Below are 19,162 nucleotides of genomic sequence, written 5' to 3' on the forward strand. Positions count from 1 at the left end.
GCTCCTGCCCTGCGAGGGACAAAGTGAAATCAAGCCAAACGGCCAGGAGAAAACCCGTGCGGCACCGCCGGGAGGGGGGGAATGGGCTGCTGATTTGCGAGAAAAAAAATCCCATACTTCTGTCATCTGATTTTTTTTGTTGTTGTTTTCCTGCAACTGCAGGGAACTTCCAGAGACTGGAGGAAAACAAATGCTTTTACTTCTTTGTGCCCGCAGGACAGAGCTTGCCAACAGCAGGGAAGCAAGCTCTCTGCTCCAGGGACAGGGTGGCATTGAGAGCAGAGATCTAAATGGAGGGAAACGGGCTTGCAGAAACAGAGAAATCGGCAAAAGCCAAACCCACCTCCAGTACCTTTGAGTGATTTTAGCTCATCCAAACCTCCTGAGAGCTGACGGGGGAATATTTGTTGCTACAATGATGCTTAAAGTATATTCTCTTGCCAGGCTTCTCCCTACGGATCCTGCCCTAATTTTGAGTGCGCTGTTGAACGCGTGTGTTCACGTGTGACTCGTGCAATGGATGAAGAGAGTGGTTTCCATCGCCAGAGCCTTGCTGCGACTGAAGCCAACCACATAACTCTCAGATGAGTTACACCGGGGCCAGCGACAGTCCCACTAAGAGTAAATGCGGAGATATTGCTGTGGCCAAAGACCTGGCCCTGTGCTCAGCATCGACAAGGAGCCGCAGGCAAGTCAGTTCAACGCCCCGCACCCCCGATCCCCACACCTTACCAGCTTCACTGGGATGGCAGGGCTTAATTCACTACATGCCTGCAAAGAGCTTTGAAATCACTCACGGGAGGGCTGTGTAAGGGTAGTAGTATTGTATCTGTTCGCTCCTGGTCTTCTTCCAAAGTGGAGGAATGAGGAAGCTGTTAGCACAGATAGGCATTCTAAAATGGAGAACAACCTGCGAATTATTACGCTAGTTGAAGGTACTCTTTCCGGTCCAGAAAACACTCAATAAATTAAAAAGAAAAAAAACCACAACCCAAATCCGCCAACCTGCAGTTTTCTGAAAGAAGCTGTTTTTCAACTTACTTATTCTATCGGATCCAGCGAAAGAAGTGCCAGATGTTCTTACTTCAGCTTATATATACAAAAAACATACAGAATAAGCAAAATCTCTCCTTGCCAGTACATATTAATCAACCTAATTAAAGAAATCTTCAGTCAAAACTGAACGTTTTGGGAAAACCGCTACCGAGCATAGGTAAGAGGGCATTGATGCGAAACAGCGCAGACCCTGTGCGAGCTCTGTGCGACACAGCCTGCCCGGCATCACTCCACACGCCCCGCGTGCCCCGGGAGGCTGTGCCCGCCACCACAAACTCTGGATCTCGAGATATTTGGGGAAGCGAGCTCAAAGGGTTTCATTTGAAGGGAGGAAAGAAGGGGAAGATGAAATAGTGGAAGAATCACTCTTTTTAGAAACGTTTTGTTCTTCCCTGGCTGCTGGTGGGGAGGTTAAGACAGTTACAGCAATCAATCCTTGCCCTTTCAGCCAAGAAGTGGGAAGCAGCCAGTAAAGCAAAGGACAAAGCCAAGCTCAGGTACAGCCCAGCCATCAGCGCTTTGCCTTACTAACAAAGCGGGAGCCGAACACAACACCGTCACCTCGTACCATCAGTGCGAGTTCAGGGCTCTCTGTCCTTCGCTTGCAGCTATTTGCCACGGGCTCATCAAAGCCAACAGATACACGACGATTTACAGCAGCAAACTGTTTGCCCTTGCAGCTCCTATTTGTTCAATTCCCAGGGCAGGAACTTGGCTCTAACTGCGGTTCAGGGCTTCCAATTTTCTCGGTCTCTTTGGTGGAAAAGCCCCTGAAATGCAGGATACACAGACGCAGCCAAGCCTTCAGGTAAGAGCTGCTGACTGCTGCAGGGCTCTGTGCAAGGAGCGGCAGGACCCAAACCCTCCGTGTGTCTCCGGTCACCACCTGTAAACCACCACGGTGACACAGGGCAGGGACACGGTGTTCCCACTGGCCGGAGAGCCGGCAGATATGCTGGGGCTGCAGAGAACTGCAATGACCTGTACCTTCTCCCACTCACAGAAGTCAGCAGGCTCTCCGGGAGCACCGAACACCCGCAGAGCCCCGCTCCGGCACAGCAGAAAACCAGAGCTGTGTCAGAGGAAACCAGAGAAAAGCAATGGGCTTTCTCGGCCTGCTCTCCAAGCATGTTCTCAGCTGTGAAATCCTGGACAGCCTCCCATGCAAAAACACTGCCCGCACCGAGGGCTGCCTCTTCCCACATGCCCCACCAGCCCTGCGAGTGTGAGATGGCTCCCACAGGACGCCGGGCTCATGGGGGCACCGAGACCCCCCCCCCGGGCTGGAGCCGCGATGCTGCCGGCTCTGCGGCCACCGGAATCAGGCAGAAGATGATCATGGGTGTGCAGTGGATCGAGCTGCCAACGCTCCGGGGAGTGAGACAGCAAAGGGGCAGAGGCAACCCGCCTGCCTTTACCTGCCCAGACAAACCAGCCGGCAGGCGAGGGTGTGCAGGAGGGGAAAGGGGTAAAACAGCGGCTGGTGAAAGCTGGAGCAGGAGGCGAGGAAGGCTCTGCGGGACCTGCCCCGAGACCAGACACAGTGTTACTGCAGCGCACATTTTACATATCTAAGCTAGTAATTTTAACAGCTTCTGATTTGCTAATACAAAAGGATTGATTAGGTGGAATGTATCCATGCAAGAGCTGTAAACCGTTAATTGCAGGGTAGCAATGTTTCCATTTACACACCCCATTGCCAAGCCCTCCTTCAGCAGCAGAGTCACTCGAAGCTTTTGCCTCGCAAAAATGACGCCGGGAGCAATTTCTGCTCCCCAGGCGCAGAGCAGGGCCTGGGTCAGCCACACGCTCGCACGCACCCACCCTGGGCAGCAAGGCAGGAGCACGTGTTCACGTACCTGCGCAGATGCACCCTACAGCTCGGACCAGCATCCCCCACCTGAATTACCAACACTTAAAAATAAATGCCCAGAAAAGCAGAATCGCAGCCGGGGAGGCGAGGAGAGCAGAGAGAGATGGCACAGCAGAGCCCGCTCGAACAGGAGGTTCAGGGGTAAAAGCCTTCCCTTGTGCCACCAGCATTATTTGTGTAACCCACATTTCTGCTGAATCTCAAGATTTTTGGGATAGGGGATGTGTTATCTGTTTGTTTAAACAGATCACCAGGAGGCTTTGCATATGGCAACGACCTTGTAAAATTAAAGGCTTCAGCAGCATCCGGGTCCCGGGCACGAGCGAGGTGGCAGCTGCAGGAGGTGATTTACTCCGGGGACTGCACCGGGCACAGGGAGGCAAACCTTTCCCAGGACACCAAACGGCTTCGGCTCACCGTCTCCTCTCAGCCTCTTCAGGCTGCTGGGAACGTCCTGCTCACCTTCAGTAAAAGCTTTATTGTCAAAACCAGCAGATATTAAAAAAAAAAAAAAAAAAAAAAGCAACCCCCCCCCCCCCCCCCTTATTTGAGAGGACTCACCCACTCTGCTTTCAGCCGTCCACTGGGAGAAGAAAACAACACACCAGGGAGCAAAAGCTGCACAGTGTGTCTCAATATTTTCGTATCACATTTTTGGGCACGGGCATGCTGCGAGTAGCTGCCTATTTTCTCAAGGTCACCACGCTGATTCTAATTCTGCTCATTGTATTAAGACTGCCCGTCTATGTAAATGTTGCATTTTGTTCTCCTCCTGTTTCTGGCCTTTCCTCAATTAACATTTTCAAATAGTCCCACAAGACTTGAAGCACTACCTGCTAATAACTTTGCTCCTGCATTCTGGGAAGCAAAAGGGTTTTGGTTTCATCAGCTGAGTAGAATCATAAGCAAGAACTTACTCACGGCATTTAGGGTTTCTTTCCATTCACAGATCATCAGGATTTTTGCTAATTTATCTGTCACTCAAACTGGCTGCTCAGCAGTGACAATAAAGATGGCAAACTGAAGTCGTATTAAAATGACCTCATCGTCTTCTCAACACAGTTTCAGCTGGGCAGATTACGTTGCCTGTTTCTAACACAAGCACTCATCCCGGCAGAGCTCACGCATACCGACTTTCTGCAAGTGCAACTGAGCCATTATCATAATTTAAAAAAAGTTCTTAAATATTTGCACAACTCTTGCTTTACGTTTCCTGAAGAACCTTTCAAAGATGAGGAAGGCTCTACTGATTTACTTTGCACTCTCCAATACGACTGTAGTCTAATTGCATTAAGTTATTGATACTGTTCAGTACTAAGTGAACGGGAAGATTTTTCTTTTTAAGCCAGTGACTGTTAACCGCATGCCCAGTTTTCTGCTCCCGGTCCTGCCTACGTCTAGCCCTGGATGCCACGCAGATACCTTCTGCGAGACCAACACTGCCATCTCCCAACATTTTGCGTCTCTGCTTTCCCATCCGAGGCATTTGGATATCAGCCTCTGGTGATCTGCAAAATCATCGTTTATTGCATCCCAGTAATTTCAGAAAGCTTAACTGATATTTGAAAAGCTACTTAATATCTTCTGTATACAGGTGCCACAGAAAATGCTGAATTTCCTCCTGCACGCCTCTTCCTTCCTGCAGGTTTTACGCTCTGGCTCTGACCTTTTTTCCTGCAGTCGTTGCCATCAGGGGAATGAGAGCAGGACGTTGCCTCCTGCATTTGTTAGCGCCTGACACCCACTTTGCAGAGCTGTCAGGGACCCAGCGCCAGCCATCAGGGACGCCTGCCTTCACCTCGCCTCCCGTGTCAGAGAGGGTGCGGAGGGAGAGCGCCCAGGACTGAGCCTTTCAGTCAACGTCTCCTCTTGTTACTACCTGTATTAGGGCTAATCGAAAGGAGGCTGGATAAATTAAGAAGGTCAAAAAGGTCTGGCTGTGTAGGGCTCTCCCTCTGGGGAGAGGGAGCTAAATAATTTGTTTACATGTTAGCTATGAAGACAAGATACAAATGAGTTTTACAAACCTACTGTCCTTTACAATATACTTTAAAGTTGATATTCACCTTAAAGTCTGCTTATGTAACTGCAGACTTCCAAACTAATTGCTGGCCTGTGTTTGCAACCTTTACTGGAGGCTGGCGGGATTTTTTTTTTTCTTATTATTATTGCATTTGTTTGTTAAACAAGAAAATAAAAATGTCAAGCCATCTCCCGAGTGCTGCTGGCAAGCCGAGTCTCTTCCCTTCTTTAGAGAAAGCATTTGCACACATCTATTCCTTTGGTGCGTCCCGGCCAGTGCAGCTGTTCGCTCTTTCTCCTCCTCTGGATGTAATTTTCATTACTGGTATAAAATTAAGCAATAAGGTATGACAGACAGTACATAGCTGGGCAATTATTCCAAGCCTCAGGTGGCGTTATCCAGCATGAGGCTGGGGGCAGAATGACTGTAACCACCCGAGACGTTCAATAATCGCCTTGAAAAGCGTGGCCAGGAGCCTTATTTGCTATTCTGAAACAGAGTCTACTGGGACGCAGGGCTCATACTGGCTTGAATGCGTTTATTTTTACACTTCACGTAAGGTGCCCTGATGCAGCAGCAATAGGCGCTGGCCAGGAAATTAAAAGACAAGGGAGATGGATCCAAGAATCGGCAGCTTTTCCTTTTTGTTTTGTGTTTAACACCAAAGTAGGGAGCAGCACCAGGCCTGTCGAGCCTGGGGCCACTGGCATGCCACTGTGCGAAAGCCACCACCCCAGCAGTGGCTGTCACCCTGGCCGGGGGAGGGGGATAATGATCACGGTCCCCACCACCCGATGCAGAGGCTAAGGGGGATAAACTGGTGCCAAATGGGAAACTGGTGGGCCATGGCCACCCGGCCCCAAGAGCGGGGCTGAAACAACGAGCCCCTTCCCCGTGCTCCATCTCACCAGCCGCAGTCACCCCAACTCCTACCTTGCTTCCACCCGGGATGCTTCATGACACGAAGCAGGGAGATGTGAATACTGCTCTTCAGCATTGCAGCCGTTAATGTGTTTTATGACATGAATATTTATAAGTGAGGATGTAATATTAAAAACATACACACATAAAATATTAATATGGCACATGTCATAGCTGCAATCTAAACAGATAGGTATGACTGACAGTATTATCGCTCAGCCATCACCACTTTCACTGATAGGTCTGTAAACGGTAAATAATATGAACTAATGAATCTGCACAGCCCTCATGAAGTTTTGAAGCAAATATTTGCTTAAAAATCACTCTAAAAACCCCTGTCTGCAGCTACTCCTCCCTCCGATCCTCTGTGCCTTTGGCAGAAGATGAACACTCTGCATCTCTATGCATTAAGGGTTAAAGTCTCTCCGTGTTGCAAACCCCAGGTCCCTGGGATGAATTTCACCAGCTAGGGAGCGGTGAGGCCCAGCCGAGCGAGCGCTTCCCTCAAAACAACCGCACTCTCTGGAGTCCCATTTATGAAGTGATACAACTGACAAGGGAATAAAAGCCCGTCTCATCTAGGAAAGCAATAACAATAATACTGCCTCCATTTATATCTTATGTCACACTTCTCATCCAAAGCCCTTAAAGCACTTCATGCTCTAAGAAAATACCACCACCGTGTTTGTGGATGCTTTTCCAAAATCCTATGGGTCAAATCTGGCCAAACAGCAGCTCTCCCTTCAGCCCCATCCTTCTAAAAGCAAAACTGTGTGAGCAGATGAAAGGTTCCCTCTGAGCCGTCCTCAAAACGCTCGGTACTATGGCCAGACTGTTGCCAAGAAAAGCTACGCTGAAAATGACCAAATTAGGCAATTATTTCTATATATTTTAAATACTCTCTACTCAAAACTGCCTGGGGATGTATTTTTAAATGCACATGACCTTGCCTTATTTGAGGGAGATGGCGATAAACAAATAATTGCAGTGACTCTTAATTATAGTTATAGCTCATCTATAAAAATGTCAATTATAACTTCAGAGGTCAACTATAAAACTGAGGTTTTGGCAGCCGGACAGAACACAAAAGGCTATTTTTCTCTTAAGAAAAGCATCATCCTTTGCCGAGGCACAGACGATATCTCACTAACAACATCACTCCTGTCTCTTCCAATAAATACAACCATTACGCCAACTGCTTCCACCTGGACAATTACTTTTATGCACTGAAATCTGCTAGATGGGGATAGCGCAAACATGAAGCACGACCCTCACGTTCCTCCTTGAGAGCGGAGACCGTGGGAAGGACGTAGTAGACCCCGCGCTCCTGCGTGCGGTCTCGGTGGTACGAGGTGCTCAAATCTTTCAGTCCGAATTCTGCCATTTTAGATCAAACCCAAACCTTGGCCACATCAGTCTCTGCAGGGCTGCAAACCTCCTGTGTCTCCACGAGAAGGCTGCTCCGATGCCACGCGAGGGTGCCGGGAGTCTCCATGTGCCCCGCTCGAGGGCACGGTGAGCAGCTCCCGGGCACTGCAGGGGCTCGGGAGAGCCTGGTCGGAGAGCACCCCGGGGAGCTGCCGGCTCAGCCCTGCTTCACACGCTGAGCCGAATGGATGCTCACCCACAATCCAGCCCCTCACACACGCACGGAGCTGCCACCCAGCCCCTGCCCGAGGCACCCTCCTCGCACGCACGGAAACAACGGGAGGTTTGCAACAACTGCAAAAATCCAAGTAATTTTAAAGCTCTGCCACAATCAATGCCTGTCTTTTGGAGATGTTTTAACCCCTAACACATAGGATATTGTTTGTATCACGCAGACAGCCTGCCTTTCTTTAATTTTGTTTAGTTTTAAGATTAAAGTCGTCCAAATCACATGCTGTCACTTCGCTCCTCTCTCCCCTGCCATTCCTAACTGTGTGAGAGAGTTAATTGATATGAAAGTAACTCTGGGGGCTGTATGGCTTTGGAAAACATATAGTATTACGTTCAATACCAGCAATTACAGCTTGGGGGATTCAATCACTCAAAATCTTTATTTGTCTTTTTGCAAGTTCAAGACGTGGGGCTGTCGTGATGCACGCCATGGACAGCTTCTGGAGCAGTCGATGGCTACAGGCAAGCACGAAACAAGTACATGCCGGTGGAGAGCATTTAAGGCTGCGATCAAAAGCATCCCATTACAGTAACTAACCAATACGCCACCTTCTCTTGACTCATCTCTACTTCCATGCTTAACAGTCGCAGAAAGAAAGGGGAGAAAGGGGAGTTGCCAAACAGATTTATCAGGAGACGCTCCACTCCACTGCATTTTCCTTTCCACAAAAACGTACACAGCCTGGGAAGGGCTGAGCCTGCGCCCGCACCCCTCGGTTCAGACGCTTTCATCTAACCCTTCCTTCCTCCTCCTCCTCAGCAGCCCGCCGCGTACGGCGTTTTTTCTCAGCTTTGCTGGATACAACAAACAAGCCTCCTGCTGCCGGGGTTTGGGGATCGCCCAGCACGGGCAAAGCACAAGGGCAAGGCAGCCGCCCCGTCCGGCTCCGGCTGTTCGACGTACTCGGCAGCAAATCGGTATGCTTTCTAGAGCTCCCTGCCGTAATGAAGTTAGAAGGACATCATCAGCTTGCCAGGCTCCCTCCAACCCCAAAGATCAATAACTAATGCTGAACTCCAGATTTTATCTGCACTTTGCAAGGGTAACAAAATAACACCACCCTCTCTTTTTTTTTTTTCTTTCCAATTACTAAATCCTTTCAAGATTGACCCAGTAATTTTCAGCTCTATGAAATTTTCGGCAGTGAAGAAAGCGATGGAAGTGATCTTCCAGAGTGTTTGGAGAACTTTTGTGTGTGGTTTTGCTCCCTGGACAGAAGTGCAAAAGTACAGCACAGGGTACAGAAATAGAGGATTACCAACACTTTCTTTCTAAAAAGAAATGGCATCTTAACTAAGCTGACCCAGAGATATTTGCCTTCTAAGTGCTAGTTCATTGCGTGCCCACTATCACAACTAAGTGGCCAAGCTAGAAGGAGAACCCTTGCAAGAAGACACGGCATACCAGTGAAGCTAGGGGTTGTTTTACCTACAATACTCCAAAAATTATCCACATTTTTGGATATTTTTGATTAAATATTCGATTAAATACTCACAGATTTTGTAGCCTGCTATTAATACGGCTAGACAGATACGCATGAAATGCAATAGCTCTGAGTCTTATTTTCCTTAGAGAACATCCAGGAATAGTTGGACATTAAAAAAGAAAAAGACACCAGCAGGGCAACAACATGGTTAGCTTGATGACATTTTTAATGTTATAAAAGTTATGTGCTCCATTGGCAAGGCATTAAGTTTTATTTTGGGTGGGGTTTTCAAGCCTTCCCAAGGTATTAATAAAACCATTCAACGATGAGCAGCTTTGAAAATCCCTCTTACTGTGTCTGGTTAAATCTGTGCATTTCCACTAACTAACTGATGTTGGTCCAGTGCCGGGCGTGCAGGCGAGTTACACGCTACCAGAATACGCACACACGAGCAATGCACACGTGCCAGAATTATGTCAACAAATATTCTCAATTTGCTTGCAAGGAAATTTATCTCGCCTCCTAGCAGTAGGGAGTGAATTTTAATTCTTTTCCTTTCCCTTGCCTACGTTGATTATTCTAGGCATAGACTAACTACAGTAAACCACAACGGATATTTTATCTGCCATTTCTCTTTCCCTTGGCTAATTTGAAGATACAGATTGCAACTCGCAAGTGGCTTTAAGAATTGCCATTAACACTGTTGCTGCACGCTACTGCATTTTAAACATGTTTCCAACACAATCAGAATGTCACAATTTGTAAAATCTGGGGTGATTTTATAAACGATCGATGCAGCAGAACTTGCTTCATCACAACAGCCCTCTAGCCAGTTTATTAGCCTGATTAGTGGTAGCTACCTGTACAGAGAAGGAAAAAACATCAGAAAAGACTGGATAAATTCAAGCATGAAGATGAAGATGACTCTTTACTCTGCCTTTTACACTTGTTTCTTCCTTCCACCTGTACTGGGCAGAGGTAAAGACCCAGAGCTCAGACTTTCATGCCTCCCTGGCAGCTGCTCCAGCCGCAGCAGCACAGCCCCTTGCACCAGCCGGGCTTCACTCGCTCACAGGAATTTTGGCTAATCCTAGCGAATAAGCAGCATTGTCCTTCACCCAGCAAAAGGGTAAGCCTGTTCCCTGGGAAACAGCCTCACAAACAGAGCTGACCCTCCCAGGTGCCAGAGAACTCCCTTATTTGCCAGGAGCGGGGAGGGGGGGCTCCAGCCCACCCTGCCCCCTGGACAGCACAAGCAAGCGGGACAGACCGGGGTCCAGAGCCTGACGCCAATGGAGCATACGGGAGGTGCGGGTAGCATCACTGCCACCCCACGGCATTTGGAGTCTGCTTTTGGTCCTTTTGGACTCTTAGTTCCTTCCCCCTTAGATCTCATCTAGGAGCTTACACAAGGATGCTAACGCGAAGAGAAATGTTACGGCTTGCATGTGGAAGAAACAGGCTATAAAAAATAATTCACCAACAAAATAAATTCACAGAATTCCTGGGGGGAAAAAGGAAGACCTGTTGCCTCTTGTCTTCAACACACATCGTGGGGAAAAAGCCCTTTGTGGAAAAAACAAAAGGTTTCATGGCAGCTAAGGTGTCCCCTACATCTGCAGCCCTCAACTTCAGCAGTTATGGACCATCTCTCCAGACAAGACAGTGGAAAGATGCTTTTGAAAGAGGAATCCATCCTCTGGGGCTTATCGCCCAGGTTCACACCTGATAGCAGGGCTCCCCAGCGCACTATTCCAGCTTCCCCTAAGAGCACAGAAAAGCTGAACCAGAGCTGTTAGAGCAGCGCTCAGCACCAGCAGAGCACAAACACCAATGCTTCACGGTGCCCTCATGCCTTGGAAAGTGCTTACAGCAGCACAGTGCCACCGGCGGGGGACAAAGGAGGGATCACCTTGAGGTACGCGGGGAAGAGATGAGCGTCTTGCTTGCAGGAAGCAAAGGAAGGACTAACACACTCTATTTTTAATGTCCCTGCAGAGTCTCCTGCCCTCCCTGGCAGCAGAGCCCAGTCAGGGCAGGCACAAGCTGTTGAAGAGACCACCAGTGAGTTCGGTGGGCAGGAACAGAGCTCGCTGCAGGCACAGTCAAGAGCCTCAGTGGGAACAAAACTCCAGGATTTGGGACATTGCAGCAAATGGAGACTTTCTCCCCCCGTCTCTGGAGCAGAGCCCTTATCTGGGGACGAGGCAGCTGCTGGGGCCACCCAGCCCTGCCGACGGGCTGCCGTTGTGCTGCAGGACAGGCTGACGTCCCCAGGACAAGCCGACCACGTGAAGCCCCCTGTGCCTCCTGCACCCTTGGAGAGGGATGGCGGAGACCTGCTCTGCGGGGTGACAGGGTCAGAGACAAGAAACCACAGGTCAGGGCCTTGCAAATCGGGCTGCAAAAGCCTCAAAAGGACAGGGCATGGAGATGAACGCCAGGATGCACTGCCAGCCTATCTGATGCACACTGCATAAACTTGCCAGGTTAAGAAACAGTTTAAGAGAAGAAAACAAGGAATACAAACAGAACCAGGCAGAAAACTTGCTGAAACACATTCACAGGGGCCAAATCTGCTGAGTACGTGCCTTGCTGGGACCAGAGCCCCCTGGTACTCCTTAAGCCCAGCTGCCAGCAGACCACTTCAGAGCAGGGATGTGGGGCCCTTGTGCCTAGCACAAAAGCACCACATAACGCAGCTCTTAAATGCAACAAACAACGTGCCAAGATCCTGAATGGAGAAGGGTATTTATGGCCCATTTAAGGGTGGCTGCAAAGAGAAGGGTGGAAAATTCCCTGGATATAACAGGAAGTTGTCAGGGGTTGAACTTTCCAAACTATGTAAGAGTTTTGAACACTTGGTTCCTGTTACAAAACTGATGGGCACTGGTTGTTCACATGCCTTCCCTGGCTCTGAAGAGCTTATCTTTCCAAGCAAGTCTTTTGCTCGCTGCTGCTGAATTTTCCAGGGTACTATGATCCTTGACTTCAGAGAAGGATCAGTGCCTGGGAGGGAACTGCTGGAGGGAGGGAATGCTATCCTGGAGGTTTGCCTGACTCACCCAGCCATCCGCACGCACTAAGTTGCTTGTTAAGGCAAATATCAGAGCACTGAATAATTCAGACAGCGCTGGGAGGTCAGGTCTTCTGACCCTGCCATGGAGATGAAGACGAGGCGAGGCGGCAGCGGCCGGGCACTCTGGGCTGCTCCTCGCTCCCGTTCCCAGGGCTCCCATCGCTGCCCGGCCGGGCGCAGGCTCCTTTACACCTTCTGGCAGCCTCCCTAAACAAACGGGCTACATACACCGCTCCGAGTCGCTGACACATTCGTGGCTGAGACAATAACGGTATCAATCAAGAGAGCCCCCACAAAGAGGCCGGAGTGCGAAGGGCAAACGATGAACCTCGGGGCTACACGTCCACGCCGTCGCACGGGGGCAGAAGCCACAAGCTGCGCTGGCTTCCCGCGCTGCCTCCAAACACGCGCCGTGTTAAAGCTGGGAGACTGGTGGCATAAAATCAATCTCGTACGGAGAAAAGGGAAAAGGGTCTCGGAGCCTGTCCCCAGTGCAGTTTCTGGTGCTACTGTGAGAGCCCAGGTACGTTTACCCCCTCGCAGCTGAACGGAGCGGCTGCCAGGCTGCTCTCTGCCTGGAGCTCGGCGTCTCTGCTGCAGCGATAACGTGAACTGCTCGCCGAGAGACAGAGGAGCATCATTTCTTTCCACTGAAAGGAATGGCCATAACACTGAAAATAATCCCCAGCTCATTTTCACAGAACTGTACAAGCGGTGATGAAACCTCGTCTCTCTTGTGAAATATGTGGAGTGAAATTCCTCTTCTGGAGACCCTGCTTATTCTGAGCTACCATCACTGGAGGACGAGCACTCCTCAGCTTCAAAACTCCAGCACACTTGAGACCTCAGCTGAGGGGTTTAGCACCTTAATTTCCTGGTGTCTCAGCTTAACTGGCCTTATGCCCAGCTTAACCTAATGCTAGCCACCTTGGTACCAACCCTCTGCTTCCCTGCAGCCTCACCACACCCAGCTCCCTGGGCTTTACTGTCTCCAGGGACGCCACGGAGCCTGACAATGGTCCTCCCAAAGGTAAGTCATTAGACTGACCAGAAAAGTCAACTCTAATAAGAAAATCCACATGACATGTAGCATTACATGCCAAACAGCCCTTCCTCTGCAACACCTGCAGGACAGAGGGATTTAGCACCACTGGATTTAGCCACCGGGTCACCATGTTGACACTGATTTTTGGCTGTGCTCACCATGCAGAAGCTGTCACAAAACGTGATGTCTGAGCTCCCGTTCTCTCTTACCTCTATGCCTGTTGGTCGTCTTGTCAAACATAAGCATGGCGTCCTCTACCTGCAAGACAGAAGAGGGGAGATGCATGCTTTAACACATCGGCTGCACGGTTCGCAAAGACACAACAGACAAACTGGGAAGGGGAGACAAAGGCAGGAGCAGCCTCAGCTCGGGTACAAACGATGCATCAGATCTCCTTGGTTTTGCTCAGAGTCAGCTCTTCCTTTTGGAAACCTGCTGCTTTCAACCCCCGTCCTAGCTGGCGTTTGATCCTAAGTGGAAAAGCGAACATTAAAAGTTGTGTTGCCCTCAAAAGCCAAATATCTAAGCAGCTCTTCCACCTCTCGTCGGTCCCTGGCTGTGTCTCATCTCAGCCTTTTTCCCTTTTGTAGGGAGATAAGGAAGGGCCAAGAGAGGAATCGTGGATGCAAATCAAGCCCATGACTTCTCCAAATTAGAGTCACTGTCTTGGCTGAGAATTAGGAGGTTACAAGAAGTATGAGCAGGGTAAAATCTGGTCAGCCAAGAAAGGTATTCAGAGGTTTTCAAAAGGCCTTTTGAGAAGCTAGAGGAAAGAGGGGAGAGGGAGGAGGGAGAAAGTTTAATTCGCATCAGGCTTGGCATTTCCACTTCAGAAGAGAGATGACTGATGAAACGTATTGAAGTGCAACCAAATTGCTTTCAACTTGCATTACTATTTGCATGATTTATTCCACCTCCATTTAATCGGTGCAGCCACACCTAAAATTTTACACTTATTTTAGAAGGATGTTGTGCTGGGGTTTATTTTCCAGCATTATCACATTTTAAACTGTTGCTCAGAGGCTGCAGAAGCTGGGGCAGGTCAGTCCTGCATGCTGCAGGAAACGTCCTGGGCAATCTTTCTGAAAAGAAATTACAGACTTGCTATTCCCCGTTGTAAACTAGGAGCTGATGAAAACCTGTGTCACCGCTAAATTGCAGAAGATGTTGGGGGAAGGGAGAAGATCTTTAAAGAAAAGCTTTTATTCTTTAAAGGACTCCACTGCTTGCCTGTGGGGATGGGTTTTGGGGTGGGTTTTTTTTTTGTTTGTTTGGGGGTTTTTTTAGTTTTTTTCCCCAGTAATTTTTATACTTCCATGTTCTTATATTCTGGCTTCCTATAAATCATTTATTTTAGGAAAAGTGATTTACAATGCAGTTACATGCTCTCTTCACCTTACACAGTGCCACCAAAGGGTCTACCTTTCACCCCAGCTGCCCATGCCCGCTTCTGTGCTGACCTCTTCCTTTCTGCCAACACGTCTGCGTAGCAGATCAAGCCAGGGAACCGCTCCAGGTTAAAATGAACCACACTTTCTCTTCCAGGTTAGTCTTAAGCCAGATCAGCTTCCTGGCATGGCTAAACCAACGCTTGTGCTGACGCAAGGGACAGGCTGCTGCAGAAGGCAGAGAAGCAGCACCTTATGGGAAGGTGGGACCACTTTCGGTAGCTGTGCCAGCTTCTGCTGCCTTAACGTGATCCTGGAATTACAGCAGGATTTCAAAGCTCCCGCCTGGATAAAATTCATGGTTCAGAGAGTACAGTTTGACTGTAGTCCTCTTATGCAGGGGAGCACACATCAAGCCTACTTCTGTACAGAATTACAATCTCAGCCTTGGCTGGGCAGAGACATATTTTGGGAAGCTGGTAAAAACACAGTTTGAACCTCTCTTAACTATGGGACTGAAATATGTTCCAGGGTATAGTAAAAAAATACAATGCAGCAAAACCTTACACTGTGACTGAACTCATCGAAAAACCTGTCTCTGGTTCACTTGTTCTTAACTTTTTCAAAGTGGTTTGCAAAATGTGTTAGCAATGGCCTGAGATGGAGGAGAACAGCATGCCTCCTTGATACCCATCTTCAATGAGACCTAAAGATGCTGATGCACTGAAAAATCCAAACCACATTAAGCACAGAGCCATTTGTCCTGCTGTCCTTCTTCACTCCAAGGAAGAAAATTCACAAGTATGAGTAATATCAGAAGGCAGATAAGGACAGAGCTCCCCTTCACCCTACCACCACCGCTTATCTCTGCTCTGGGGTTACATTTGCACAGCAATCTTTATTTTTCATTCTCACAGGTCTTGGCCTCACTGGAACCAAAAATTACATGTCGCACCCAATGCTGTTTCCTAGAGCATCGCTGCTTCCTCCGCCTCAGTCCATGCGAGCGTGCTGACCACCCTTTTGTCCCCACGCCAATCGCTGTTGCAGAAGTTTTAACGTGCAACTCTTCCAGTGTAACCTTTCTGCCTCAAATCCCATACCAGAGCCCAGGGAGGTCTTGGACGCACTACAGCACAGATCCCACCAGCCCAGGGATCAGGACCAGGGACGTCCTCTGTCCCCTGACCCGGAGGCTGCTGCTGTGTGCAGGCTCTCCCGGCTGGATCTGCACTGAAAGGGCTGTCATTTCAAAATGACACCTCCTCCTGCAAGGACATTGCTGGGGACTTTAAAAAGGCTGCCTGTATTGCTGTTAGGGGGAGAAGAGACAGAAGATGAGGCACAACATGACTCTAACCTCACTTTAGCATGGCCATGTCTCAGCCTGAAGTCTCCCAGCAGGCTCAAGCTTGAGCTGCGGGGTGCAAAACCCTCTCTTGGGCTCAGCTGTGGCCGGCAGCAGCACCACCACGGGTCTGAACCTCTTGTGCAGCCTCATCCTGCTCCTCCAAGCGCTGCCATGGCAGAGGAGGGACAGGTCCTGGCACGGGACCAGGCGCTGGAGGGGGTGAGGGGGCTCTGGGTCTAGTTCCTGGTCACGCTGGGGATCTGCTGTCTTGGTCACCTCTCCCACCTGTACAACGTGACATGTCGTCTCACCCACCAGATACACATCCTCTGGGCAAACAACGTTTTGTGCCATGTGTGCTAAGGCCCCGCTTCGCTGGAATGATGATCTTGGCAGAGGTCTTTTTTATGCAAATAAATCCTTATTAGCAGTAACAAACGCAGCCTGCATGGGCGAATCCAGGAGATTCCCAGCATGCTGGCTGGGACCCCAAAGAGCGCAGATACCCTGGAGGTGGGTGCTTCATCCCTCCAAGCAGCGGTACCTACTTCTGGGATCAGAACCGGGCGTGCAGCTACCTACAAAAGGGTCAGCCCTGCCAGTTCAAATCTGAAAACCTGCAAGCGGGGAAGCGGCTCTGCAGCTGAGTTTCAGATGTGGACCAAGCACGCCTTTAAGAAAAAATAATCAGTGGGGTGTTCTTTAAGCCAGCTGGTGCCCTTTCAACAATGTCTAATTGGTTATCTTTTCTGTTTCCTAAGGTCAGAACATTTTATCTCCGTCTCTGCCCTTTCTGAGTTTACCCCACCCTGCGTTATTTTTTAGGGCAGCCATTGTAACAGAAGAATAGCCTCTTTCCTCCATAGTCCGGTGACACAATGAGACTTCTTGAAACCTCCTGAATAGATAAAGTGCAATAGCAAAAGGAAAATTCTATTAACGCTTTGCAAAATAAAACATCTAAGGCTGGTTAGACAAGCAAGAGAAGAAAATCAGTATGGAGAGGGCAGCGCGCTTAGAAAAACTTTTCACCAGTTGCAAAAAGGTGGCGAGGGTATGGGAGGGAGGGGGAGAAAGAAGCTTATTAATTCAGAAAACCCATCAATGGTATGGAAATCTGGCAGAACAGCAAGAACTGAAACTAGAAGAATTTGAATATACAAAGGGCTGAATAGAATGAGAAAACCACACTGCCTCACACACACAGCCCGTTTCTCACGGTTCTCTGTGAATCAAACACAAGCGGCTTGTTCAAGTTTTCATCAAGGAGAAATAAGGGACACAGTCAAGGTAACCGGCAGTAAACCCTGTAGTAAGCAAATTGATCCCTATTTCAGGGGAAGGAAAAAAAAAAACCAAAAACAAACCAACCCACAGACAAAACTCAAGTACATACAGGAGCTGTGACTGTCCAAAAGTTAACCCCCTCCTCCAACCCAAGGCTCTCTTGCTCGCCCAATATTTTAAAGATGCTTGAACTGCAAGTTTTCCAGGTCTCAACTCAAAACATGCAACTAGCACCTTGCTTACAAAAGAGAAGGAAGTTTTTTCCAGGGTTAGAAACAGGATTGGAAGATGTAGTTGCCACCTGCAAGGCTTGGCTGATCACCCACCACACACTGCCAGCTGAACCCTGCTACCAGCGACGAAAGCGGCCTCCTGTAAGCGTGTCCTCTGGGCGCGGCGAAAAGCAACGCACCAGCAAAGAGCGGGATTTCCCCCCAACAGGCGTGAGCCGCTGAGCCGCCAAGCAGAGAGCCACCTCCCACCCAGCGCACTCAGAAAGCAGCTGGCAACCCCAAAATTTATCTCTCTTTTCAGATGTAGTATGGCTCAATATGGAGGCTTAAAGGAGCTGATTAATCTGAACTAATTCTGGGCATCAAATGAGAGTGTATTACAAAATGAACAGTCTTAGCACTTAAGGTAAATAAAAGAAGAAAAAAAGACTTGCCAGATAATACCAGTTACAAACGGACACTTAAGCCCAACAGACTTCTCTCTGTCCCAGCATACCCCATACATATATCCAATTTAGACCCAGTTTCTTATATAAAGCCTAACTAATGGGCTTTAGTTTATTTAACTTCTTTTTTTTCAATCCGCTTGGGGCTCTGAGAAAAGGAAGGGCTATACCACTTCATTACTCACTGCCTGGAAGGAGGAATAGGGGAGAATAGGAGGAAAGAAAAAAACTGGAGGAGCCAAAGGCTTTAATAATCCTAACAGTTCCCAGGGTTATTTAAAATATGCCCAACCAGTTCACAAAAGGCTCCACAGAGATAAATGTATTTGATTTTCTTCCACTTTAACAGAGGCATACATTTAAAGCAACAAAACCAGGGTGACCTAAATAAAATGACTATTAATTGTACTCAGAAAGGTTCTGAATTTAATGCAACTGATCTAGCCCGGCACAAGAACACACAATATTCTTCTCCATTCATTCCTCCCACCTTCCTCTTCAGGATTTTCAGCTCCTCTCTCTTCCACGAGGCAGGCCCGAGCAGTCAGAGATGATCAAACCTGGTGCCAGCCCATCGCCACTCGCAGCGTAACGAACAGGCTGAGTCCTCTGCAAAGCCCAGCGGCGATTCAGCAAGCTTCTGGAGGACAGTGCTCCAGACATGGGAGCACGGTGCTGCCACCGAAAGCTGAGATGACCAAACCAGGATGTTTTCTGGAAGACATCACATCTGGTCGTGTATTTCTACAACCACACGATGTCTGCACGGATTGGCAAACCCAAGAGGCGCTCCACGTACGCGCAGCTTGTAAAGCTGACGTTTATTTACAGGGTGCCTGCGTGTGCACCCAGCAGTAACAACAGCCACTATTTCACATCTCCAAGTTCTTTTTTTTTTTTTTTTTTTCTATTTGAATCAAGTTTGCTCATTGAGTAAAACCTCCATGGGGAAACTACTGACTTCCATAACTATACCAAATGGACACACAGCAGTCTTTATGCCTCATACTCCTCCTTGTCCAGCTCAGGAAAGTTTTTCCTGATCCAAAACCTGAGTTTCCGACACATCCAGAGCAGGTCGAGATGTTCCTGCATTCCCCCCAAGTGTCCCCCCAGGGATGGAGGGGCTGTTTGCTTCCAACACTCCTGAGCAGACTTGGTGCTACATTCTCCATCCCTTCAAGGTAAAGGAGAATTAGGGCAGACAAATGAAATAATGCACTGTAATCGAACACTGTGGCAATTCAGATTGGGTCCTGGGAGAAAAGAAATTACAGAAGGATGACATTCAGCTACACACAGCTGGGTTGTGTTTCTACCCCCTCTGATACCTGACTCGTAAACTTAACAGGTCTATCACTTCTTCTGCTCTCC

General features: G+C 48.7%; 1 protein-coding gene across 6 annotated transcripts in view; it reads right to left on the reverse strand.

Moving 5' to 3' along the window:
* The window catches only part of MSI2 (musashi RNA binding protein 2), a 260,590-nt gene that overhangs the window by 90,197 nt on the left and 151,231 nt on the right, over positions 1-19,162 (reverse strand). For all 6 annotated transcript variants that reach the window (XM_050908824.1, XM_050908822.1, XM_050908823.1 and 3 more), the window contains exon 7: positions 13,293-13,341. In XM_050908824.1, the coding sequence (XP_050764781.1) occupies positions 13,293-13,341 (49 nt within the window). The remainder of the gene's footprint in view (positions 1-13,292; positions 13,342-19,162) is intronic.

The sequence above is a fragment of the Gymnogyps californianus genome, chromosome 20 (assembly GCF_018139145.2).
Source record: "Gymnogyps californianus isolate 813 chromosome 20, ASM1813914v2, whole genome shotgun sequence".
Taxonomy (NCBI): Eukaryota; Metazoa; Chordata; class Aves; order Accipitriformes; family Cathartidae; genus Gymnogyps; species Gymnogyps californianus.